Raw genomic sequence first — 27,624 nt, forward strand, 5'->3', positions numbered from 1 at the left:
AAAATACTCTTGTGTCTTTTGTGTGTGTCTAGGAAACTTTGAATCTCAAGAAAACATTAAACGGGCTGAAATTAAGTTAGCAGTAATATTTACTTGGCAGTATGCAGTGATAGCAGTTGATCATCTGAGAGATAATAAAATACCATGGTAAAGGTAGCACTCTTGAAAGTATAGAATTGCACTGGAATAAGTGTGCACAGATAATTGAAAAACATGGTTAGTGCAGCATTATATGCTTTGAAAGAAGATATTAAAGGTAAAAAGTTTGTATTTCATCTTTGATGAATCAGCTGATATTGCTACACAAAAGCACTTGTGTGTAGTGGTATGGTGTTTTTCAGAAAATATAGGCACTAAAACTGCATTTTTTTAGGCCTACTTTCCATATCATCAACAGCAATTCACTATCTTTTTGATGCATTGAAGATTGAGCTGAGTAAATACAATATAAAGTTAGAAAATTGCATTGGCTTTGCAAGAAATGGGGCTGCTTATATGGTCAGAAGTAACAATTCAATGTGGATGCAAATAAAGGGCATAGCATCCAGTTCTGTGCAAATGGTTTGTTTGTCATTTTTTAGCACTATGCATTCAACATGTAGAGAAGAATGCACATGTGTATTTGAAACATTAAATTGTTTCAAATACACATGTATTAGTGAGTTTAATAAATGTATTTTTTCTCTCTTGGTGTTGGTTTATACCATTAAGCATTATTATGAATAGTTTTGGTATCGTAAAATTAAGTTGATAAATGAATTATAATAAACACTTGTTATAAATATATGTCCCTGTAAGACTAACAGGTGAGTGAAATTTAATAAAGTATCAATTACAGTGAGTATAAACAATTTTATAGTCATTTTTTAAAAAATTTAAGCAGCATATTTCAGTTCTCATAGTGTTTGAAGTTTTATGAATTTTGCATTGATTTTGTCATTTTAGCTGCTTCCCATGCATTAGATCGATATACTTCTGCAGGATCAAGCAAGGATAGTGATATGACAGTAATTTTAACTACAAGTGATGTAGCTTTTGCACACAAAAACATTAAACCTAGCTCAATGAGAGAAATTAGCATTGAAGTGCCTAAGGTAATTAAAATTTTATATCACATTCGGGAGCAAAGTGATAATATTTTTTACATATTCAAGATTTCTCTTCTTTTGTTTTTTTTATTATATTCTCAGAATAGGAATTTATGTATTTGAAATGCTGAGAAAACACATTTGGTGCAGTGATTTCCTTGTTTGAAAGCAAGAAAGAGAGAGACATTCATATTGCACTTCTGATGATAATTTCTGTGACCTTTCTCAAGCATTGTTAAGTTGGCTGGAAACTCAGAATTTTTTCTTTCCACATAATAGGTGTAATAATTTTATAAAATTGTCCTGCATATAGAAAGGGATGGGGGAGGGAGATTCTACTACAATTATAACTACATGATATCTGTTGATAATAGAAATTTTCTAGACCTTTTTCAAGCATTAAGTTGGCTGGAAACTTATTGTCTTTACACAAGATAGGTGTAATCATAATCACTTTACAAAATTATCCCTGACATCTAAGCTAGTGAGTAGATAAATTATTTTAGGCTTAGAAGATACCAATTACACATGCTTACTTGACATGTTGTAACAATGGAATAAAAAAATAATATAAAGATAATTATCCTGTATGACGTTACTTTGCAACACTGTGAATTATCTCTATAAAAATTAAGAACTTAAGAGCAGTAAGAGAAAATTTGTACAAACCATAAATAGTGAGGCTCAAGAACATTAAAAATAATTGTAATGATAAGCTTGACGTTGATAAAATACATGAACTTCTTCGCATAATTATAATACATAATGGTTTAAACTTACCAAATGCATAATATCATATAAGTTTCACCAACTTTTACATGAAACCTTTGGAACATTTTTTTTTAAACTTCCATCTGAATTTGTTAAATTTTTGACATTTGGCTCTAGTCTTGACATGTTAGATATGTCCACTCTGTGCATAGAGGCGATTTCTCTCTCTCTCTCTCTCTCTCTCATCAATTAGTGCTGAGATCTATTTCAAGTAACATCCTTGGGAGAGGATAACAATCATAACTACATAAAACAGTTTTTCTAGAGGAGTCATATCAGAATGATTCTCAAGGAGAATTCATTCTGGTCTCCTCTGCTTAAAAGACCATGGAGTGACACCTATAAAGTTAGTCCCAGTATGTCGACTGGATAGTAATCTGGTTGGGAACCAGATTACTACTATCCAGGAATATCATCCTTACTTTTGATATGCCTTAACTTTGTACGATGGTGGTCTGGAAAGTTCTCGGCCTAACAATGAAAAAACGCTAACCAGCCAAAAGGCTGCGGGTTCGAATCCTGTCGTGGGCATGGATGTTATGATTGTCTGTAGTGAAAGTACTAGTGGTGGTAGTCAGCAGTAGATGGCGTTGGTGAAGTAGTGAGATGAAGAGTTGTAGAGTAGATGCCCTCCTTCAATGAGTCTTTGGACTCCCTGGAGGTGTGATATAATAATAATTTCAAAATTATTTTTATTTTTCAACATAATCTCCCTTAAGACTAATACATTTACTCCAGTGATGCTCCAGCGCCATTATCCTGTCCTTCTAGTGGTTCTCAGTAAGATCTGCAAAATACTCTTCTACAGCTGCAATCACCTCTTGATTCGAAGAAAAATGCTGACCAGTGAGGAAGAGCTTTAGTTTTGGGAAGAGATAGAAGTCAAAGAGAGCCGAATCTAGGGAATAGGTTGGATGTTCCAACAATTCATAATGCAGATCCCTTAATTTTCCCATTGCCAAAACACCTTTGTGGGCAGGTGCATTGTCCTGATGAAAGATGCCTTTTTTCTTCTGCAAACTAGGGCTTTTCTCATGAATTTTTTCGTCTAGTCTGGTTAAAAGATCGGAATAATATTCCCCGGTTATTGTTTTACCCTTTTCAAGATAATTAATAAACAAAATGCCTTTAGCATCCCAAAACACTGATGCATGACCTTTCCTGCCGATGAACCCGACTTTGTCTTTGGCACTGAACAACTGACTTCTGTCCACTGTTTTGACTGCTGTTTGGATTCTGGTGTGCAATGGTGAATCCAAGTCTCATCCATAGTAATAAATCAATGCACAAAATCAGTTTTATTCTTGTTGAAACGCTCCAAGCATTTCTTTTAGGCTTACACAGAGATCCGAATACATTTTGTTAAATTATTGAGACAACTACTGTGTTTGAGTAAAACTTTAGTTTAATATAAACCAAAATCCACATTCGACGTTTCGACCTTTATATCAAGGTGCATATATACTTCTGGAGCATATATACTATATACAGAGAAACAAGCTGCACTACAATTTATATGGTTTGTTAAAGTTACTGACCAACTGCTACAACAGTTATTGACCTGTCCTCTTTTGAAAAAAAAAAAAAAAAAAAAAAAAACTTACTACATCAATGCTAGAGTCCTATTATTATCTATTGGTTGTAAAATTGCATTGGGATCAACAACAGTTTTATATATATATATGATTATACATATAAACCTTATACATATTATATGCAGGTATCCCTTGCTTACGGATTTGATTATTGCGGGGAAATTAATTGCGGCAATCTCTTGATATACACGGCAAGAGTTTTGATTAACGTGCCTTTAAATTTACCATGCAAAATCATGCTCAAACCACAAGGCTAGCAGCCTCGTGGACATCCAAATTCTCTTAATGATCTGTGTCAGAATGTGAAAGTTTTATTTTTTCCATCAAATATAACATCATTGTTACAACCTATGGACATGGGAATCATTGCAACTTTCAAAACCTATTTTATTAAAAAGACATTCTCAAAGGCAGTAGAAACAACAAGGAGAAAATGCGATTATGCTCCATGAATTTTGGAAAAAATTTAACATTAAACATGCAATTGAGAACATTCGTGACTCGTGGGAGCAAGTGTCTTCTAGTTGCATGAAAGCTGTTCGGAAAAACCTTCTGCCAGAATGCAGTAATGACTTAGGTTGTTTTCAAAATCCTTTCTTACTTCGAAAAATTGCTAAATGAAACAAGCAGTGATAGCACAGTGGTAAAAAACACTCACCAGGCATACAGTCAGGAATACATATCCATACTTGAAGTGGAAAAAGCCATCAAGGGCTTGAAATGTGGAAAGATAGCAGAAGTAGATGATATTCGACCAGAAATGCTGAAGTATGGTGGTATCTGCACTGCATAGTTCAGAAGGCCAGGACAGAGGGACGAATTACTGATGATTGGAGTAGAGCTCTAATAGTACCCATATATAAAAAGGGAAATAAAACTGAATGTGAGAATTACAGAGGTATTTCCCTACTGAGCGTTCCGGGCAAGATCTATGCCAGTATACTTGAGAAACAGTTGAGAAGAATTGTGGAAGAAAAGCTTGGTGAAGAACAAGCTGGATTCAGGCCAAATAGAGGCTATCAAGATCAGATCTTCACTTTACGACAAATAGTCAACAAATCATGGGAATATAACAAAGATGTGTATTTAAGTTTTGTAGATCTGGAAAAGGCCTATGACAAGGTGCCAAGAGAGAAGCTATTCAATACACCAGTTATATGGTGTCAAATTATATCAAGTAATACTTAGTGTTTATTTGAGTTGCAAGTCAGCAGTTAGAATTGAAGGAAGTACAGAAAGATGGTTTAATGTTAAATCTGGTGTGAGACGAGGATGTATATTATCACCTCTGTTGTTCATTATCTATATGGATCACATTATGAAGGAAAGTGGTATTAAACATGATATCAGAATTGGAGATGTTAATGTCAGCTCTTTGCTTTATGTGGACGATGTTATACTTCTAAATAAATCTGCTACAAGTCTGCAAGATTCTCTGACTAAATTGAATAACTGTTATAATATATATGGTATGAAGGTTAGTAATAAAAATACAAAGACAATGAAAATAGGTAGAATTATTGAAAATGTCAACTGTGTTTTGAATGGGGAACCTGTGGAACAAGTAAAACATTTCACCTACTTAGGCACGATTTTTAGTGAAGATGGTAAATTAAATATGGAAATAGACAACAGAATCAACAAAGCTGGTATGGTAGGAAGTCAACTGAATAAATTTATATCGAATAAGTGAAAAATTAGCCAAAATATTAAATTAGCCGTATACAAGACAGTATTCAAGCCAATTTTAACTTATGGATCTGAGAGGTGGGTCAGAAGTAAAACACTTGACCAAAGACTAGAGACTGCAGATATGAGAGTCCTGAGAAAGATTAGAGACGTGAACAGATGGCAATATCATATTAAAAACGAGGATATTAGGAAAGAACTTGACATTGTCAGCATCCGGGAATGTGTGAGTAGAGCTAATCTCAGGTGGTATGGTCACTTGAACAGAATGGGTGAGGAAAGATTAGCAAAAACAAGTGTTCTCTGCCAGCTTGACAGGAAAATGACCCAGAGGAAGACCAAGATATAGGTGGGTGGATACGGTACAAAGTGCCTTAGATGATTGAAATATAAGATCTGATAATGTTAGAGTCTTGACCAGTAACAGACTGATTTGGAGGAAAATTGTAGATAGGAAGTTACTAATGGTGTAAATTTTTCATGTAGTACTATTGTATCCTGTACACCCCCTTGAGGGTACATGTCAGGAATTTGATGATGATGACTCGCTTAAGCAGCAAGTAATGGATATGTATCCAGATGTTAATCGAAGAATGTTGTTTGGCGAGGTCAGGAGTGTCATTTTGCTTGTTATCGGCATATTAGAATTTATGCCGATAAGAAAAAAACTAAAACTGTTCAAACGACTCTTTATAACTTCTTTTGATTAAATAAAATTGCAGTAACTAATGTAGGTACAAGTATTTATTAAACATTTACTTTGCATTCATTTTTTATCTTTCCTAAAAGAGTACCATATAAATTGAACTATTAGTACAGTAATCGATCAGGAACAGATTATACTTTTTACCATTGATTATTAGATTTGAGCAACGTGATTTTGATATATGCAGTAACATCAAGATATTAATTAACCCCATTAATCGAGGGATACCTGTATATTATACATATGCATTTAATTATACATATAAACATAAACAAGTATAAAGATTATACATATATACATATAAACACCATGATTATGCATATACATTCCAACCATTTGGTATCGGATGGTTTCCAATACTAGCTGATGGTTGCCTCGAGTCCTGAAGTATGCTGGATACTAAATATTAAGTAGGCTGAATGTGTGCCATCCAGATTCTTGGAATTTTCTTGCCATCATTATTGTTGATATTTGGGTGGTTTATCAGAATTTCACAGGCTTCCTTAAATTTTCATTAATACCAGGTTTTTGTATGGTGTAAAGAGCTGGTACTTTTCCAGTCGATTTGGTGTAAGGTGTTGAGAGCATGATTTGAGACGCCTGTTTCACCAAACTGGTCATGTTTAATGTGTCTTATGTCTTCTTTCTTACGTATATTGATTGTACATCCTGTTTCACCAATGTACGGTAAATTACAGGTGCAGTGGATGCAATAAACTCCAGGATGTGCCAATGGGAGGAGAGGATCCTTAGAGGAGTTGAATATGTTTTTAAGTTTTGTAGGTGGTTTAAAGGTGGCATTGAGATTATATGGGTTATCAGAAAAAATCAACATTCTGTTGATTTTTTCTGATAACCCTTTAATGTATGGGAGGGCTATGGTTTTACTGTAATCTAGATTCTTTTTTGATGATGTTTTATGAAGTATTTTATTAATAGTATTTTTGTTATAGCCATTATTTATAAATGTGTTGCTGATGATTTTTAGTTTCTGTTTCAGAGCTTGCTGGTTAGAGCAAATTGTTATAGCTCTGTTTTTAAGGGTGTTAATGACTCCATATTTTTGTGATGGGTGGTGGTATGAATTAGCATGTATGTATTGGCCAGTGTGTGTTGGTTTGCGGTAGACTGTGAAGGATAGACTGCCTGAAGGATTGTGCCGCTTCGACCTATTGTAGAAGGAATGGATAGCCCTAATTACCACTTAGCCAAGAAATTAGTGTTAATACTCAAGGAGTTGGTAGGTCATTTCCCCTCCTACATAAAGAACATACAACACTTTATAAACAAAATTAAAAACATTAATACTCGACAAAGATGACTTATTAGCCAGTTTCGACGTTTCTGCCCTTTTCACAAATGTTCCAATCAATGACGTAATCCTTCTCCTAAGGAACAAATTTCTGCCTGACATTATGGCCCTCTTTGTCCACGTACTACTTTCCGATTTTCTTGCATGTGGCAAAATAAATTTTACCTACAAAAAGAAGGTATGGCCATGGGCTCACCACTATCCCCCCCCCCCCCAATCACTAACTTCTATATGGACACTTTTGAGCAAAGTGCTCTTGATTCCTCCACTCTAAAACTACAGTGTGGCCTAGATACATTGGCGATGTGTTCGTTATCTGGCCACATGGACGACAAACACTAAACACATTCCTTAGGTACCTGAACAAACAACATGCACGCATAGAATTTATGATCGAAATTGAAAATCAAAACTGGCACCCGTTCCTGGACACGCAGGTCACATGTCTTCCTTCAGGCAGTCTATCCTTCATGGTCTACCGCAAACCGACACACACTGGCCAATACATACTTGCTAATTCATACCACCACCACCCATCACAAAAATATGGAGTTATTAACACCCTTAAAAACAGAGCTATAACAATTTGCTCTAACTAGCAAGCTCTGAAACAGGAACTAAAAATCATCAGCGACACATTTATAAATAATGGCTATAACAAAAATGCTATTAATCAAGTACTTCATAAAACATCATCAAAAAAGAATCTAGATTACAGTAAAACCATAGCCATCCTATACATTACATTAAAGGGTTATCAGAAAAAATCAACAGAATCCTATACCAATATAATCTCAATGCCACCTTTAAACCACCTACAAAACTTAAAAACATATTCAACTCCTCTAAGGATTCTCTCCTCCCATTGGCACATCCTGGAGTTCATTGCATCCACTGCACCTGTAACTTTCCATACATTGGTGAAACAGGGTGTACAATCCCTATATATAAGAAAGAACACATAAGACACATTAAATATAACCATTTTGGTGAGGCAGAGCTCTCAGATCACGCTCTCAACACCTTACACCAAATCGGCTGAAAATTACCCACTCTTTACACCATACAAAAACCTGGTATTAAAGAAAATTTAAGGAAGCCTGTGAAATTCTGATAAATCACCCAAATATCAATAATAATGGTGACATGAAAATTCCAAGAATCTGGATGGCACATATTCAGCCTACTTAATATTTAATATCCAGCATACTTCTGGACTCCGGGCAACCTTCAGCTAGTATTGGAAACCATCCCATACCAACTGGTTGGAATGTATATGTATAATTAAATGCATATGTATAATATATATAATCATATATAAAATTGTTGTTGCTCTCAGTGTAATTTTACAACCAATCATCATCATCATCATCATCAAATTCCTGCTATGTACCCTCAAGGGGTGTACAGGATATGACAGTACTACATGAAAAAATTACATCATTACTAACTTCCTATCTATAATTTTCCTCCAAATCAGTCTGTTACTTGTCAAGACTCCAACATTATCAGATCTTAAATTTCTATCGTCTAAGGCACTTTGTACCGTATCAATCCACCTATATCTTGGTCTTCTTCTGGGTCGTTTTCCTGCCAACCTGGCAGAGAACACGTGTTTTGCTAATCTTTCCTCTCCCATTCTATTTAAGTGACCATACCACCTGAGATTAGCTCTGCTAATGCCTTCCTGGATGCTGACAATGTCAAGTTCTTTCCTAATATCCTCATTTTTAATATGATATTGCCATTGATGCCATCTGTTCATGCCTCTAATCTTTCTCAGGACTATCATATCTGCGGTCTCTAGTCTTTGGTCAAGTGTTTTACTTCTGACCCACCTCTCAGATCCATAAGTTAAAACTGGTTTGAACACTTTCTTGTATACAGCTAATTTAGTTTTCCCGACTAATTTCTCTCTTATTCCATATGAATTTATTTAATTGACTTCCCACCATACCAGCATTGCTGATTCTGTTGTCTATTTCTATATTTAATTTACCATCTTCAGTAAAAATTGTGCCTAAGTAGCTGAAATGTTTTACTTGTTCCACAGGTTCTCCATTCACAACACAGTTGACATTTTCAGTGATTCTGCCTCTTTTCATTGTCTTTGTCTTTTTATTGCCATGGGGTGTACCAAGGGGTGTACCATGGGGGTATCAAGGGGTGTACAGGATATGATAGTACTACATTTTCATGTAGTACTATCATATCCTGTACACCCCTTGAGGGTATATACCATATCTATTACAATAGCCATTGAATTTAGTCAGAGAAATAGGACTCTAGTGTTAATGTAGTAATTTTTTTTTTTTTTTTTCACCAGAGGTCAGGCCAATAATTGTTGTAATGGTTGGTCAGTAACTTTAACAAACCATGTCGATTGTAGTGCAGATTGTTTCTCTGTATATAGTATATATGCATCATCATCATCATCAAATTCCTGCCATGTACCCTCAAGGGGTGTACAGGATATGATAGTACTACATGAAAAAAATTACATCATTATTAATTTCCTATCTACAATTTTCCTCCAAATTAGTCTGTTACTTGTCAAGACTCCAACATTATCAGATCTTATATTTCTATCCTCTAAAGCACTTTGTACCGTATCAATCCACCTATATCTTGGTCTTCCTCTGGGTCGTTTTGCTGCCAACCTGGCAGAGAACACTTGTTTTGCTAATCTTTCCTCGCCCATTCTGTTTAAGTGACCATACCACCTGAGATTAGCTCTGCTAACGCATTCCTGGATGCAGACAATGTCAAGTTCTTTCCTAATATCCTCATTTTTAATATGATACTACCATTGATGCCATCTGTTCACGCCTATAATCTTTCTGAGGACTATCATATCTGCGGTCTCTAGTCTTTGGTCAAGTGTTTTACTTCTGACCCAGCTCTCAGATCCATAAGTTAAAACTGGTTTGAACACTGTCTTGTATACAGCTAATTTAGTGTTCCGACTAATTTCTCTCTTATTCCATATGAATTTATTTAATTGACTTCCCACCATACCAGCATTGCTGATTCTGTTGTCTATTTCTATATTTAATTTGCCATCTTCAGTAAAAATCGTGCCTAAATAGCTGAAATGTTTTACTTGTTCCACAGGTTCTCCATTCACAACACAGCTGACATTTTCAATGATTCTGCCTATTTTCATTGTTTTTGTCTTTTTATTGCTGACCTTCATACCATATCTATTACAACAGCTATTCAATTTAGTCAGAGAATCTTGCAAACTTGTAGCGGATTTATTTAGAAGTATAACATCGTCTGCATAAAGCAAAGAGCTGACATTAACATCTCCAATTTTGATATCATGTTTAATACCACTTTCCTTCATAATGTGATCCATATAGATAGTGAATAACAGAGGGGATAATGTACATCCTTGTCTCACACCAGATTTAACATTAAACCATCTTCCTGTACTTCCTTCAATTCTAACTGCTGACTTACAACTTAAGTAAAGACTAAGTATTGCTTGATATAATGCCCCATTGACACCATATAACTGCAGCGTATTGAATAGCTTCTCTCTTGGCACCTTGTCATATGCCTTTTCAAGATCTACAAAACTTAAATACAGATCTTTGTTATATTCCCATGCTTTCTCGACTATTTGTCGTAAAATGAAGATCTGATCCTGACAGCCTCTATTTGGCCTGAATCCAGCTTGTTCTTCACCAAGTTTTTCTTCCACAATTCTTCTCAACCGATTCTCAAGTATACTTGCATAGATCTTGCCAGGAACACTCAGTAGGGAAATACCTCTGTAATCCTCACATGCAGTTTTATTTCCCTTTTTATATATGGGTACTATGAGAGCTCTACTCCAATCATCGGGAATTCGTCCCTCTGTCCAGGCTTTCTGAACTATGCATTGCAGCCACTGTAAGACTCTTATACCACCATACTTCAGCATTTCTGGTCAAATATCCTATTCCTGCTGCCTTTCCACATTTCAAGCTTTTGATGGCTTTTTCTACTTCTAGTATGGATATGTATTCTTGACTGCATGCCTGGTCAGTGTTTTTTACCACTGTGCTGTCATCACTGCTTGTTTCATTTAGCAGTTTTTCAAAGTAATTACTCCATACTTCAAGGATATCTTTTTCTCCTATTTTCATGTCACCTTTATCATCTCTAACTCCTTTTACAGCACTCTTTCCTCCATTTCTGAGCTTCTTCAACAACCTCCAGAATATTTTGCCACCTTCTTGATATTTATTTTCTATATTCTTGCCAAAGTCCTCCCATGACTATTGTTTAGCTAGTTTTACACAGTGTTTAGCATTCTTGCATTTGTCTCTATATTCTCTAAGAGCACAAGCTGACTTATTTGACAGGAACTTTTGGTATGCTTTCTTCTTTTCCTTCACTGCCTCTTTAACTTCCTGTGTCCACCATGGAGTTCTGATTTTTCTATCCTTGCAGACAACCTCACCACATGCCCCTCTGGTTGAATCAATCAATGTTTTCTTCAGCGTTTGCCACTGAATCTCCAAGGTTTGATTCCTGTTCTCAAACTCTTTCATTTTTCCTTCAATAATCTTTGTGTATTTTAGTCTACAGCTCACATCTGAGAGCTGCTCAACTTTTATTCGCTTTAAAACTTTCTTACATTTTATTCTTTTCAATATGAAATTCAATTTTATCCTGCTCAAGACTAAATAGTGATCACTTCCAATTTCAAATCCTCTGTACACTCTGGTGTCCTGAACCAGGGAGAAAACATCACTATCAACAATAACATAGTCAATGAGACTTTTCTTATTCCTAGCCTCTTCTCTTCATGTGAATTTGTGCACATTTTTATGTTGGAACATGGTGTTAGTAATAACCAGTCCATGTCCTGAGCAGAAATCCAACAGATATTTGCCATTATTATTAGCTTTGCTCTTTTCTCCAAATTTTCCCAAAATATTTTTGTATGTCTCGCAGTTATTTCCTAATCTGCTATTTAGATCCCCAACAAGGACCAATTTTTCATTTTGTCAGTTGCTTTTTCTAAAGCCTCAAAAAATTCCTCCACTTCTACCTTAGTACGCATAAATGCATAAATGTCAGAAATATGACCTTGACTTCCAGAAGATGACTTTGATATAAAGGTCGAAAAGCTGAATGTGGATTTTGGTTTTTATTAAACTAAAGTTTTACTCAAACACGGTAGTTGTCTCCATAATTTTCCAAAATGTCTCCAAGCATTGTTCATAGATTTTCATGCGAGTGCATTTTTGATCTTCTGGGAGCAAACGCTGCAACCATCCTGCACAAAGCTTTTTCATTTGCAATTCTTCATGCAAAATATATCCTTCACGTTCTTTTGAAATGCTTATAGTCTCATCAATTTCACGCACTTGCTTTGACTCGCCGGTCATCCAGTACCATATCATGCACTTGATCAATGATTTCTAGTATTGGACATCCTTCTCGTGGATCATCTTCAAGGCCGTACAAGCCTTGAAGATGATCGTTTAAATTTAGCAGACCATTTCTTAATTGTCAAAAACAAAGGAGAAGAGTGAAGCATAAACTTTATTAAACTTTTATGAACTTCGAATGAATTTCTTTTTGCATTAAACTATCTTTTACAAGGAATTTTATAACCGCACGATACTCAATTTTATCCATTTCAAGGGATACAGGCAACACTTTTGCTTCAGACAGCTGTATAAAACAAACTACTTGATATTATGACTTTCAATTTCACATGGATGCTGATGACAGATGTACCAACTTAGGAAAAAAATATCTTGCAGATAGTGTTGGCCAAGAACTTTTCAGACCACCCTTTTACATCAGTAAAAGCAGGATATCTCAGCAGCCAGTGAAGCTCTACACCCTTAATCCACTTTATAAATGTCAGAAATATGGAATTGTCCACACAGCCTGTCTTGCTGTGTCCAATGTGGCAGTAAAAATCATGATAAAAAAATCATATTCTGCTATAAAACAGATTGCATAAATTGCAAGGGAGAACATTCAGCCTACTTCAAAGCATGCCAAAGGTGAAGGATAAAAAAATAGTTACGAAAGATCAAGACTGAGTAGAACATCTGGTATCAGAAAGTAGAGGAAGCTTACCACCATAACACCTAGAATTCTTCTTCTTTAGTTCTTAACTGGCAATTGATGAGCAGGTTGACCTCTCAACCAATATGCTGTTGTAGGTATCATTGGATTCTGTATATCATTCACAATACACCTCCAGTCTTGGCAATTGGAGACAACTCTGGCCATGTCAGTCATCAGCTGCTGGTTCTGCAGGTCATCCTTGACATGCCCAAGCCATGTTTTTCTCAGTGCTGCTTGCTGAACTCGTCAGTGGGCATGTCATTCACACCAGTGCAGCTTGTCAGGCAGCCAACTGGTGTTCATTCTGCAGATGTGACCAAACCACCACAGTCTACGTTTTTGTATTTGTTCTCTGACAGCAGGTTGATTGTCACACCTTGCCTGAATAGTCTCATTACAGTGGCAATCACGAAGCAGCCCAGAATCTGTCATTTGAAAGAGACTTTGAGCTTGTTCATGTCTAATGCAAGCAGACACCTCCAGTCTTGGCAATTGTTTCTGCTCCATACATGAGGATTGGCATGATCAGTGTCCGGAAGAAGCAAATTTTGGTCTTGGTGGAGATGTTGGCTCTCTTCCAGAGGCACTATTTGAGTGAGGCGAAGGCTTCTGTTGCCTGATAAATCCTACTGTGGACTTTAATGGTGGATGCCACTTTCTTCTCCTGCGCAAGTGACTCCAGATATTTGAATTTATGGACCTGCTCAATTTGGACACCATTAAGATAAACATCAGACTGTGATCTGTCTGTGGTCATAATTTTAGTCTCTTCCACATTAATTCTTAGACCATACGGCTCAGTGGTCTAAGAATGTGGGTGGGCAGTGTGGTAATTTAGGATGCTGGTAACTTCTGCATCTGTGTTGGCAAATGTGGCACTGTCATCCTCAAACATGAAGTCAGTCAGGAAGTTGTTGGCACTGCTGTACTGAACTCCACATCTGCCCTCGAAAGCCTCTCTCATAATAGTGTTAATCACAATGTTGAAAAGGAAGGGAGAAACGACATCTCCCTGGCAGACTTCAGTTCAGACAGGAAAATCCTCGTATAGCTCATTTCAAATCCATATACTGCTGGTAGAGCCATGATATGATGCTCTGAGGAGCTGGATGATCTTCAGTGGCACCTGCTCATTTTTTAATGCTTTCCGCAAGGCAGGCCAATGAACACAGTCGAATGCAGACTTGTAGTCGATAAAGTCAGTCACAGTTGTCTTCCCACATCTGATTCTTTCCTCCATCAGTTGGAGGTCTGATGTAACCTGAAACCTGCTTGTTCCTCATGGTTGATCTGTTCACGGTACTTGTGCAGCCTTGCTTGTAAGACCTTCATGAATACGTTGCCAGTAATTGAAAGAAGGCTGATGCTGCAGTAGTTCTTGCATTCCTGGCTGTTACCCTTCTTCAGGATCAGTACAGTGATGGCTTTTTTTTCCATACTGCTGGGATGCATTCTGAGCATCAGATGCATATCAGAAGGACATGGAGCTGCTGTAGCAGGACATCTCCTCTCACTTTCATTGCTTCAGCAGTGACTTGATCCACTCTGTACACCCTCCCATTTCTCAATGAACTTATTGCACTTTCCACTTCATTAACTGTTGGTTCACCATTGAAGAATGGATTCTCTGGCAGGTCATTGGGTGGTGGCCCCTTGGGTGTGTTGTGGTTATAAAGCTGCTTGAAAAAATCTTTCCACTGCTGAAGGTACTCAATAGGAGGAGCACACAAAAGTGCATTTGTCTCCTTGATGTTGTGGTTTATTGATTTAGTTTTACCACTCAGTCTCCTGAGGGTCTGTTATAGAGTCTGCTACTCATGCCTAGATGCTGCTTCTTCCAAATCAGCTGTTACACTATTCCAGTAGGCTTCACATTCATCTTCTGTCTAACCTCTTTGTTCAGTTGCTGTACTGTTTGAAGTTGATATACTTGACTCGTTTCCGTTTATCCACCAGATCCAGTCCTTCATCCAAAATCCCTGGTTGTGTCTGATGCCAAATAGGTGGACATGGGGGGGGGGCACACTCTAGGATAGATGCTGATAACTGCTTCTCTTCTGCATCTACATCATCCGATAGCTTGAGTACTTCAAATCTGTTCAATAAGGTAATTTGAAATTCCTGTCTGAGCACTAGATCCTTAAGACATACCCAGTTTGGTTTGGTTAGTAGGGTGGGAGTCTTGTGCTTTGCCCACTGTAGCAGCAATTGTACTTTGGCACAAACGAAGATAGTGGTCAGAAACACAGTCAGGCCCGCCTCATTGCACAGGCATCCTTGAACAATAATTGGAATCAAAAACTGATTGTAGTCCAGGATGTCCGAATCCTCACCAACTGTGTTTGCGAGTGTTTAAAGTAGCTGTTGTCTACAAAAAATTTGTTTGATGCAGCGAAGGACAACAGGTGCAATTATTGTCATTGATCTTGCCATATTCAAATCTGCCCAATGTTCCTTCTCATCCAGTCCTGTCTGCACCAATGTGGGCATTGAAATCTCCTGCCAAAATGGTCAGCTCAGTCTGTGGGATCATATCCAGTGTGTTTACTGGAGCTGGTTGTAGAAGTCATCCTTTGCTGTATCTGGGCTGGTTTCATTTGGGGCATAGGTGGACTGGATATGAGTCTTAACTGTGCCGTCAATGATGAGAAAGGATAAGTGATCCAAAACTGGCTGGAAGGCAATTACACTCCCAGCAGCCTGTCTGTCCACAATAAAGCTGATGCCAGCTTTGCATTTTTCACCATCAGAGTTGAACAATGTCATCGTTCCATCAATCTCTGGCTGCTGGATGGTAAGTGTCCCAGATCCTGTGAGACACATTTCAGATACTGCAGCAATCAAGATTTTGCATTTTGACAAGAAAAATATTTCCTTTTATCCAACATGGTGTTTGGTTCTCGCATTCCATGTAGCACTGCGCAATTCCGATTTTGGTGATAGCTTAGTTCTTTGGCCAGTAGTCCACTTCTCGCTAGCACCCTGGGTCCCCAGTGTAGGTGCATCAGTTGCCCCAGACCCAGTAGCATATGTGAATGCATTTTATCATGCTCCCACATGGTTTTTGTGCCTAGTTTCTCTGATTTCCCAGTTCTGGTCACCACGCCAATGTGACTGTCCACCTCCTTTGACAGCCAGGCCTGGGACTGGCCTTGGCAGAATAAGAAAACATCTAACATAAAGTTCTCTTATTTTCTGAGAAGGTGACAGTAAAGAAAATATTAAAAGGGACACAAACCTGTATGACTATCCCACCAACCCATGATTAGATTAGTAGAGCTGAAAAGAGAAAGAAGCAGATGGTCTGAAGGAATAATAAAGACAGCAAATAAGGCAGCATGTGATGGAGGGGATTAGGGATGAGAGAATATTGAACCTGGCCTTAGGATCAGAAGCGCTATCAGAAAAACAGGTTAAGGAGAAAATTATGTACAGAGACTCAATGAACAGGGGAGTACTTAATGAAAATGTGACAAAATCCTGTTTCCCAGGTGCAAAAATTCATGATACTAGCTGTGCCATCTGGATACAAAAAGGTAAGTTGAAGGAAATGATTATCTTGGTTGGTACAAATGATTTGAGAAGTACTCTATGAGGAAGGATGTAAAGGAGTTGTTAGAAAAGGCAAAACTGAAGAGCAAGAAGGTGAAGATAGTAAGTCTCTTACCACGCTGTGATAGAGGCAAACTGTGGAGGAGGGCTTTGGTAACCAAATCTATGCATAGATTGTGCAGAAGAAATGATGTAGACTTTGTTGATCTGTGTTTGAAGGAAAGGATTTCTACAATGCTGATGGACTGCATCTATTTGGTTTGTTTCTAGGTGTGTGAGAGCGCTTTGTTCACCAAACATGCTGAAGCATAAATTCAGGACAACTTAAGCAATTAGGGTGGAAGCAGGTGAGTTTGTGTGAAGGCACCTATGAGATTAATGAGTGTGAGAATGGCCAAGTGAGGATCTAGAATAGAGTAATCAATTCAAAAAGTGGAGAACTAAAGGGATGCTGTAGGTTCTATATACTAATACCAGAAGTATCGCAAACAAGAGGGAGGAGTTTAATCTCAGGTCTTTACTTCATGCAGATGATGTGCTACTCCTAAACAAATCAGAAGAAATCTGTAGTCCCCAACTAAATTGACTAACAGCTGTGATAAATCGGGTATGAAAATCAGCAATAAAAAGACAGACGATGAAAACTGGTAGAGCCACAGAAAACTGTTTTCTGTGGCTTTCTATGGGGGATCTCAACTATGGAGATTAGACTGGAAGGAAGAAAGAAGAAAGTATTATTTATTAACTGAAAAGAAAAAGTTAATAAAACCATTCTGGTATAGCATAACAATATAAATGAATATAAATTTATTCTCTTGACCCTACCAAATCAGCTTTGTTAATTATGTTATCACTTTCTGTATTTGGTTTGCCACCTTCACTAAAAATTGTGCCTAAATAGCTGAAAATGTTTACTTATTCTATAGGTTCTCCTTTCAGGATGTAGTTAGTGTTTTCTGTGGCTCTACCAGTTTTCATAGTCTGTCTTTTTATAGCTGATTTTCATACCAGATTTATCACCGCTGTTAGTCAATTTAGTTGGGGACTACAGATTTCTTCTGATTTGTTTAGGAGTAGCACATCATCTGCATGAAGTAAAGACCTGTGATTAATAACACCACTAATTTTGATATCAAGCCTATTGCCACTTCCCATAATGAGAACCATATAGATGATGAATTACAGTGGAGATAAATGTGTACCATTATCTCATTTTACATCAAACTTTCTTCTTGTATCTCCTTCATTTTTAATTGCTGACTTACAACTCCACATTTGATCATTTCTTGTGGAATATTTATGTTCTGTATTCTTACCAGTCTTCCCACAACTTTTCTTTAGCTACTTTCATACATTGCTTTGTTATCTTACATTTTCTCTGTATTCTTTCATAGCACATGCTAATTTACCTGCTAGAACTATTGATATGCTTTCTTCTTTTTCAAGAACTCTATCTTTAACTTCCTGAGTCCACCATTGGAGTTCTGATTTTTATATTCTTATAGACAGCTTCACCACATACTTCCCTGCCGGAATCAGTCGATTAGTATTTTCTCTCTCTCTCTCTCTCTCCACAGTTTTTCACTGAGTCTCTAAGGTTTGATTCTTGTCTTCAAACTCATGATTATTTTTTGAATACTATTTGTATATTTGTATACTACCTCTGAAAGCAGCTGGACTTTGATTTTTTTAAAAAAAAACTTCTTATGCAATTTCCTCTTCAGTATGATAGCAGTTTTATCCTGTTGAAAAACTCAATTTATAACCCACTATATACTCTTGCATCCTGAACCTGCATGAAGATATTGTGATCAACAATAACATAATCAATGAGAATTTTCTTATTTCTTGGGTCTTCTGCAAACTTGCTGCTTAGTGCTAGTAAATTATTAGTATTTTCTCTTCAAAAATATATAATTCTGTTTTTGTCCAGTTTGTCACTATAGCTGCAAACTTTTTTACTTAAGGAACAAGAATTGAATTATCTCTTAGTTGGTATATGGATAAATACTACTATTATATATGCCATGTATGAGATCTTGTATATCTACTCCTGAAGAAAAATTAGTTCGCACCTATAAAAAAAAAAAGTGGCTTATGGTAACTGCATGTTGATGTTAGTGTGATCTTGGTGCTGCCCACTTCTGACGTGCTGTATTTTTATATTTATTTTACGAATCTGTTGTGTTCTTTCATTTATTCGCTTATAAAAACATATTTTTATTTTATTTCATTATAATGTATGCCACATTAGTCTTCCCATTCCCTCATTTGAAACCCCTGTGTTGTCTACAAATTATCTTGTAGTTCTGATGATAGACAAATACAAGATAACTCACACTTGGCTTCCTAATGTCAACAGCCAACTACAATAATAATAATAATAATAATAATAGTAGTAGGTACCATTATTATTAGCTTTACTCTTTTTTCTAGATATGTCATCATCATCATCATCATCAAATTCCTGCCATGTACCCTCAAGGGGTGTACAGGATATGACAGTACCTCATGAAAAAAATTACATCATTACTAACTTCCTATCTACAATTTTCCTCCAAATCAGTCTGTTACTTGTCAAGACTCCAACATTTTCAGATCTTATATTTCTATCGTCTAAGGCACTTTGTACCGTATCAATCCACCTATATCTTGGTCTTCCTCTGGGTCGTTTTCCTGCCAACCTGGCAGAGAAAACTTGTTTTGCTAATCTTTCCTCTCCCATTCTATTTAAGTGACTATACCACCTGAGATTAGCTCTGCTAACGCATTCCTGGATGCTGACAATGTCAAGTTCTTTCCTAATATCCTCATTTTTAATATGATATTGCCATTGATGCCATCTGTTCACGCCTCTAATCTTTCTCAGGACTCTCATATCTGCGGTCTCTAGTCTTTGGTCAAGTGTTTTACTTTTGACCCAGCTCTCAGATCCATAAGTTAAAACTGGTTTGAACACTGTCTTGTATACAGCTAATTTAGTGTTCTGACTAATTTCTTTCTTATTCCATATGAATTTATTCAATTGACTTCCCACCATACCAGCTTTACTGATTCTGTTGTCTATTTCTATATTTAATTTACCATCTTCAGTAAAAATCGTGCCTAAGTAGCTGAAATGTTTTACTTGTTCCACAGGTTCTCCATTCACAACACAGCTGACATTTTCAATGATTCTGCCTATTTTCATTGTCTTTGTCTTTTTATTGCTGACCTTCATACCATATCTATTACAACAGCTATTCAATTTAGTCAGAGAATCTTGCAGACTTGTAGCGGATTTATTTAGAAGTATAACATCATCCGCATAAAGCAAAGAACTGACATTAACATTTCCAATTTTGATATCAGGTTTAATACCACATTCCTTCATAATGTGATCCATATAGATAATGAATAACAGAGGTGATAATGTACATCCTTGTCTCACACCAGATTTAACATTAAACCATCTTCCTGTACTTCCTTCAATTCGAACTGCTGACTTACAACTCAAATGAAGACTAGGTATTGCTTGATATAATGCCCCATTGACACCATATAACTGCAACGTATTGAATAGCTTCTCTCTTGGCACCTTGTCATATGCCTTTTCCAAATCGACAAAACTTAAATACAGATCTTTGTTGTATTCCCATGCTTTCTCGACTATTTGTCGTAAAGTGAAGATCTCATCCTGACAGCCTCTATTTGGCCTGAATCCAGCTTGTTCTTCACCAAGCTTTTCTTCCAAAATTCTTCTCAACCGTTTCTCAAGTATACTTGCATAGATCTTGCCAGGAACACTCAGTAGGGAAATACCTCTGTAATTCTCACATTCAGTTTTATTTCCCTTTTTATATATGGGTATTATGAGAGCTCTACTCCAATCATCGGGAATTCGTCCCTCTGTCCAGGCTTTCTGAACTATGCAGTGCAGCCACTGTAAGACTTTTATACCACCATACTTCAGCATTTCTGGTCGAATATCAACTACTCCTGCTGCCTTTCCACATTTCAAGCCTTTGTTGGCTTTTTCTACTTCAAGTATGGATATGTATTCCTGACTGCATGCCTGGTCAGTGTTTTTTACCACTGTGCTGTTATCACTGCTTGTTTCATTTAGCAGTCTTTCAAAGTAATTACTCCATACTTCAAGGATATCTTTTTCTCCTGTTTTCATGTCACCTTTATCATCTCTAACTCCTTTTACAGCACTCTTTCCTCCATTCCTAAGCTTCTTCAACAACCTCCAGAATATTTTGCCACCTTCTTGATATTTATTTTCTATATTCTTGCCAAAGTCCTCCCATGACTTTTGTTTAGCTAGTTTTACACACTGTTTAGCTTTCTTACATTTGTCTCTGTATTCTGTAAGAGTAAAAGTTGACTTATTTGCCAGGAACTTTTGGTATGCTTTCTTCTTTTCCTTCACTGCCTCTTTAACTTCCTGTGTCCACCAGGGAGTTCTAATTTTTTTATCCTTGCACACAACCTCACCACATGCCTCTCTGGCAGAATCAATCAATGTTTTCTTCAGAGTTTGCCACTGAATCTCCAAGGTTTGATTCCTGTTCTCAAAGTCTTTCATTATCTTTTGAATAATCTTTCTGTATTTTAGTCTACAGTTTACATCTGAGAGCTGCTCAACTTTTATTCGCTTTAAAACTTTCTTACATGTTATTCTTTTCAATATGAAATTCAATTTTATCCTGCTCAAGACTAAATAGTGATCACTTCCAATTTCAAATCCTCTGTACACTCTGGTGTCCTGCACCAGGGAAAACACATTACTATCAACAATAACATAGTCAATGAGACTTTTCTTATTCCTAGCCTCTTCTCTCCATGTGAATTTGTGCACATTTTTATGTTGGAACATGGTGTTAGTAATAACCAGTCCATGTCCTGAGCAGAAATCCAACAGATATTTGCCATTATTATTAGCTTTGCTCTTTTCTCCAAATTTTCCCAAAATATTTTTGTATGTCTCACAATCATTTCCTACTCTGCTATTTAGATCCCCAACAAGGACCAACTTTTCCTTTTTCATTGTGTCAGTTGCTTTTTCTAAAGCCTCAAAAAATTCCTCCACTTCTACCTTAGTAGAACCTTCTGTGGGACCATAGGCACAAATAAGTCTCATTGTCCAGTTCCCCATTCTCATATTTGCCCACATTACTCTACTTGAGGCTGACTGCCATTCAAGAAGATTAGCCTCGTATTTTGTGTTGAATACTATGGCTACTCCTTCTTTTCCTCGATTGTCATTACCTGAATATAACATTTTGTATTTATTGCTCAGAAAGATCTCACCAGTTTTGGTGTTTTTTGTTTCAGTCACCCCTATTATGTCGATCTGGTACTTATCTAATTCCTCAGCTTGCTCCATTTCTTTGCCATTCAGGCTTCTTACGTTGATAGTACCAATCTTTAACTCTGGTGATGTTGAGTTGGGGTTTGTTTTCAGATTTGTTCCAGTAGCTGACTTTTCGCTGTTCACCCTGGTTCCCTGGCGAAAACAACGGGGGCCTTGTTTAACCGGGCGACGCCCCAGCCAGCATGAAATTTTGTCATGTTGTACCATCATTTTTTTATTTTGGTTTAACCAATAAGAATACAATTTGGTCGGCTAAATCCCAAATTGCTAGCCCATCCTCGTTCGTTCAGTATCCAAGTAGATACCCAACAGGGTGCACCACGAGAAGGTGAGGATTGGACATTAGGTCAGAAGCTCTGGTCAGTTCTCCGCATTCCTTTAAAGGCTATGTGGAGGTCTCCTCTCAGTTATACAGCTTTGACCCTTAAGCACCCCTTCTAGATATGTCTGTCTGGTATTCATTTCCTTTTCTGCTGTCAGCTTCCTTCTCTAATGACTCAATCAAAAAAATTCCTTTACTTCTTCCTTCATTGAACCATATAAAAACTAACACCACTAACAACAAATAGAAACAGAACCTTCTGTTTCTATTTGTTCTTAGTGGTAGTCTTTTATCTTTCTAACATATGCTGTTTCATTTTCTAAGAACTTTCACAAATAGTAAAGTAAGAGCTTTGTTGCTTTATAAATTTTGAGTTGTGGTTTATGAATTTCTTTTTCTAATTTTATGATGTAATCATCTCAACTTTTTCTGTGGTTTCTTGTCACTTTTTGCTATATATTCTGTTCTCTTATCTTTTCTCTTATATTCTGTTTCATTTTCCAATTTTTCTGGACTAAGCCATTTAATGTGTACTATTTTTAATTATATTATTGATTTTACCATTCCATATTCCAAGTTCTTGTGTTTGTTTTTTCCATTTTTCTTTTTCTGGTGCTTCACATATAATTAATGTCAGATTTTTTAAATTTATTTTATTTTTTCTTGATACCCATTATTTTGTTCTGTTATAATGATAGATTTATTTTATCATCATCATATGTATCAAGGATTTCGGCCTAGCATGGCCTGTTCCGGCCTTAGAAGTCATCGTTGAATCGTTTAAGAGGACGTCCTGGTTTTCTTTTTCCTAATGGCTTGTACTTTAAGGCTTGTTTTGGTAATCTTTCTGTTTTCATTCTTTGAACGTGTTCCATCCATTTATGTTTATATTTTTTAATTTTTTCTATTACTGGTTCTTGGTTTAATTCTTTCATAATATCTTTGTTTCTTTTGTGATCAAACAGGGTATACTTTGCAATTTTTCTCATAAACTTCATTTCTACTGTTGTTAATCTTTGTTTGTCTTTTTGTTTTATTGTCCAGATTTTGCTTCCATACATTAAGACCAGTAAGGCTAATGTATTGTATACTTTTAGGCTGGTTTGTTTTTGAACTAGGTTTGGTTTAAACTTAGAGTTAATTACACCTGTTATTTTTAAATATTTTGCAATTTTTACATTGATATCTTTTTCATTTTCATATGTGATCATACATCCTAGGTAGTTAAATGAATTCACCTGTTCTAAGATCTTGTTATCTATTACTATTTTTGTTCTTGCCGGATCTTGTCCTTTAAAGGCCATAGTTTTTGATTTTTTTGTTGATATTAGCATACCATAATCTTTGGATATCTCATTTAGATTTAAAATAGCTTTCTGTAAGTTATCTTCAGAATTTGTAATTATTATTTGGTTGTCTGCAAAGAGGATAGTGTTTAAGTTAACTGTAGGTGAAAGTTTAATTCCTTGGTGGAAATTTTTACTCCATTTTATTATTATTTCATTTAAGTAGATATTAAAAAGAGTTGCTGAGAGGGGACATCCCTGTCAGATCCCTTGGTTTATCTCTCTCTTGTATATGATAGCTCGTGATTTAATCTTATTTGTATTTGATTATTTTCATATATACTTGTGATAGCTTTTAGGATATTATTTGGTATTTGTCTTTCTTTTAATATGTTAATAATATGTTTCTTTTAACTTTGTCAAATGCTTTTTTCAAAGTCAATAAATGCAATATGTGTTTCCAAATTATATTCTCTCCTTTTCTCTACTATTAATTTTAGGCAAAAGGCTGGGTCTATACATGATCGTTCTTTTCTAAATCCATTCTGTACCTCTAGAATAGTTTTCGGAATATTTCATTAGTTTGTTATTTAAGATTCTGCTATATATTTTGTAACAGGAATTTAGTATACTGATACCTTTATAGTTTTTTAGGGTCATCTCTATTACCTTTCTTAAAGATAGGAATCACAATTGCTTTTTTCCATTCTATTGGGGGGATACCTGTTGAGTAAATTTTATTTAAAAATAATAAGAGTCTTTTTTTGAATCTTGTTCCTGCATATTTATATTGTTCTGAACCTAGCTTATCTTCTCCAGGTGATTTTCTGTTTCTTGTTTCTTTCAGGCTGATTTCTAATTCTTCTTCAGTTATTTCCTTTTCATTTTCGTTAATTGTTTGCCAGTTATCTTTTTAAAAATATTTGTCTGTCCACAGTTCTGTGTAGTAATTTAGAAATTCTTCTAATTTTAATTCAGTGTTTAATTTTATGTTTTCTTTGGTATCTGCATTTAGGTGTTTCAAAATCTTATATACATTGGGTCTTATTTTATATAAATCATGTTCTAAATTAGAAACAAATTTATTCCATGATTCTCTATGTCTTTTTCTGACTTCTCTTTTAGCTATGGCTCTTATTCTTTTATATTCTATTTCATCTTCTAATCTTTTACTGCTTAACCATTTGTGATAGGCTTCTTTTTTCTTTTTAATTATTTCTTTGATTGTATCCTCCCAGATCTTCAGTTTTTTTCTTTTATTGAATTTTTTGGTCTTTCCTAAGCTTTCATTTGCTGCTGCATTTAGTATCGTTTTTATATTAAGCCATTCTATTTCTATTTCTTCATTTTATTTTATTTTATCTAGATATTGGTTAATTCTTTGTTCATATGGCCATTGTACATTTGTGTCATTCAATAGTCTAGTTTTATAAGCAAATGTTTCAATTTTTCTTTCTGTTCTTGTTAATTGTAGCCATTTAGGTGGTAATCTTAATTTTATTTTAACAAGGAAGTGGTCACTGCTTATTTCATATCCTCTGTGAACTCTAACATCTAGTGAAAATTTTGATGTCTTTTCATTTAATATGAAGTAATCTAATATTGATTTCCATCCTCCTGCTGCCCAAGTATATTTATGTATGTTTTTATGTTTATAGAAGGAATTCATTATTTTTAGGTTATTATAAACTACAAAGTCGATCAATTTTTTACCATTTCTGTTTAGAGTGTGTTCTCCATGTATTCCTATATTATTATTAATTTTCGTGTTTCCAATTCTTGCATTTAAGTCTCCTGCTAAAATTATGTAGTCATTTTTATTTATTTTATTATATATGTTTTGTAGCTGATTATAAAAATCAATATTATCCTGTTCTCTTCCTTCTTCTGGGGCATATAAACCAATTATTGTTAATTAAGTCTCCTGCTAAAATTATGTAGTCATTTTTATTTATTTTATTATATATGTTTTGTAGCTGATTATAAAAATCAATATTATCCTGTTCTCTTCCTTCTTCTGGGGCATATAAACCAATTATTGTTAAATAGCCTCTGTCTATTTTTATTCTAGCTTCTATTATTCTTTCATTCCATAATTTATAATGTTTTAACTGTTTTGAAAGGGAGTTATGAATCCAAAAATGAATCCAGATTTATTTTATATAAATGATAATTATCATTTTTTTTTCTTTTTTCTATCTACTTGGGCACTATTGCTATTATGGCATGATGATCTGAATCAATATTGTAACCTCTGTAAACTCTTACATCTTACATCATTTACATCATTAATTACACATCATTAATGATGTGTATTAATGATGTAAACTCTTACATCATTAATATACATCATTAATAGCTATCAGTAGTCAATTACTGATTATTAAATGCCAAATTGTATCCTTCTGGATTTAAGAAAGGATGTTTTTTTCTTCATATCTGTGCTACTGCACAGATATGAAGGACATAGGTAGTAGTTGGTCTCCATCGATAGGTAGTAGTCCAACTACTACCTATCGTTGGAGAACAGTGATAGGTAGTAGTTGGATAATCAGTGGCCCAGCTTGATATCTAATTAGATCAGAATAGGATATCTGGGCTCATATTCTTTAAAGGGGAGTTTTATTCAATGCTTAGGTAGAGGAGGAAGCAAGCTGATTATTGAAAATGAGACTTAGGCAGATTAATAACTGCCATCTTGAATTCAAGTTTCCAGTGTTTTAACTGTATGGGTTATATGGCTGTTTGGAGGATGAGATGGGAATTGGAGGAGGGAGTGATGATGGCAAAAGCATTTTAAATAGCAACTGAAAGGGGATTTTTGTTCTTTTTTTTTTTTTCTCCAGTGATCGCTTGAACATGCATTATATGTGGTAGAGCGAGAGATGAAGAGAAATGCTTGGATCCTCTTTATGATGCTTATTTTTTTTTCTTCTATGACTATTTCTGCAAATATTGCTGGAGTTTGGTCATATGATCGCAAAACGCAGCTGAGAGAGGATCTTCATTTTTTAATTTTTTTTTTTTTACTCAGTGCTATAGTTTTCTGCTGTAGAGGAGAAAGATGAATATAAATGCAAGGATCATCTTTATAACACAGTAGTCAATTACTGGGGTTTTTTTTAATCTCTACCTCTCCAGTAGATTTAAGAGCATCTTTATGTTTATTAAAAAAACTCCAAAAAATTATTCATTATTTTTAAGTTTCTGTATGATACAAAGTCTTAATTTTTTTCCCTATTTTGATTAAAATATTTTTCTCCACATCCTTTCATAGATATTTGGATACATTACCTATACTTATAAAGTCATTCTATTAATATAAAATCATTTGGATTTATTTCATCTTTTATATATTTTGTAATGACTGTACTTTGTTGTTATTCGCATTCATTTATGCATTGGTAACATTTTCTGACAACTGCAGCAGGTTATAAATAAATTGGCTGTGCATTACCCATCTTGACTAATCAAAAATCATAACCTTGGTGCTAAGGTGATAGGAAACTAAGAAAATAGAATTAGTAGAGTTAAGCAAGAAATTATCATGTTTTTGATTGTCATGCATAATTTTATGTTTTCATTTTTATCATGAAAGAGGCTCCTGTTTAAAAATGATATGATACATAAATGTACACTGGACTTATCAGTGTACATAGCATGAAAATACACAGTTAAACCTTCAAGAACAAAAGGCAGTCTGGCACTGATGTGCAATCATGTTGTTAAGAGCCAAAAAGACAATGGTATTTCCAAAATGTCATCGTCTATTGTTTTGTTATTCTTGCAATCATAATTTGCCTGTTTTAGCACATGCTGAATATGTCATTCTTTAAAATTAATTAACACACCAGTGATTG

At 35.4% G+C, this 27,624-nt stretch overlaps 1 protein-coding gene across 1 annotated transcript in view; it reads left to right on the forward strand.

Annotated features, from left to right (window-relative positions):
* LOC150105722 (ATPase family gene 2 protein homolog A-like) overlaps nucleotides 1-27,624 on the forward strand; it is a 161,985-nt gene that overhangs the window by 80,649 nt on the left and 53,712 nt on the right. The window contains exon 9 of the mRNA XM_090395041.1: nucleotides 946-1,094. Coding sequence (XP_090251167.1) covers nucleotides 946-1,094 — 149 coding nt within the window. The remainder of the gene's footprint in view (nucleotides 1-945; nucleotides 1,095-27,624) is intronic.

This window comes from Typopeltis vanoorti, chromosome 6 (genome assembly GCF_054136105.1).
Source record: "Typopeltis vanoorti isolate ZY-2024b chromosome 6, IOZ_Tvanoo_1.0, whole genome shotgun sequence".
NCBI lineage: Eukaryota > Metazoa > Arthropoda > Arachnida > Uropygi > Thelyphonidae > Typopeltis > Typopeltis vanoorti.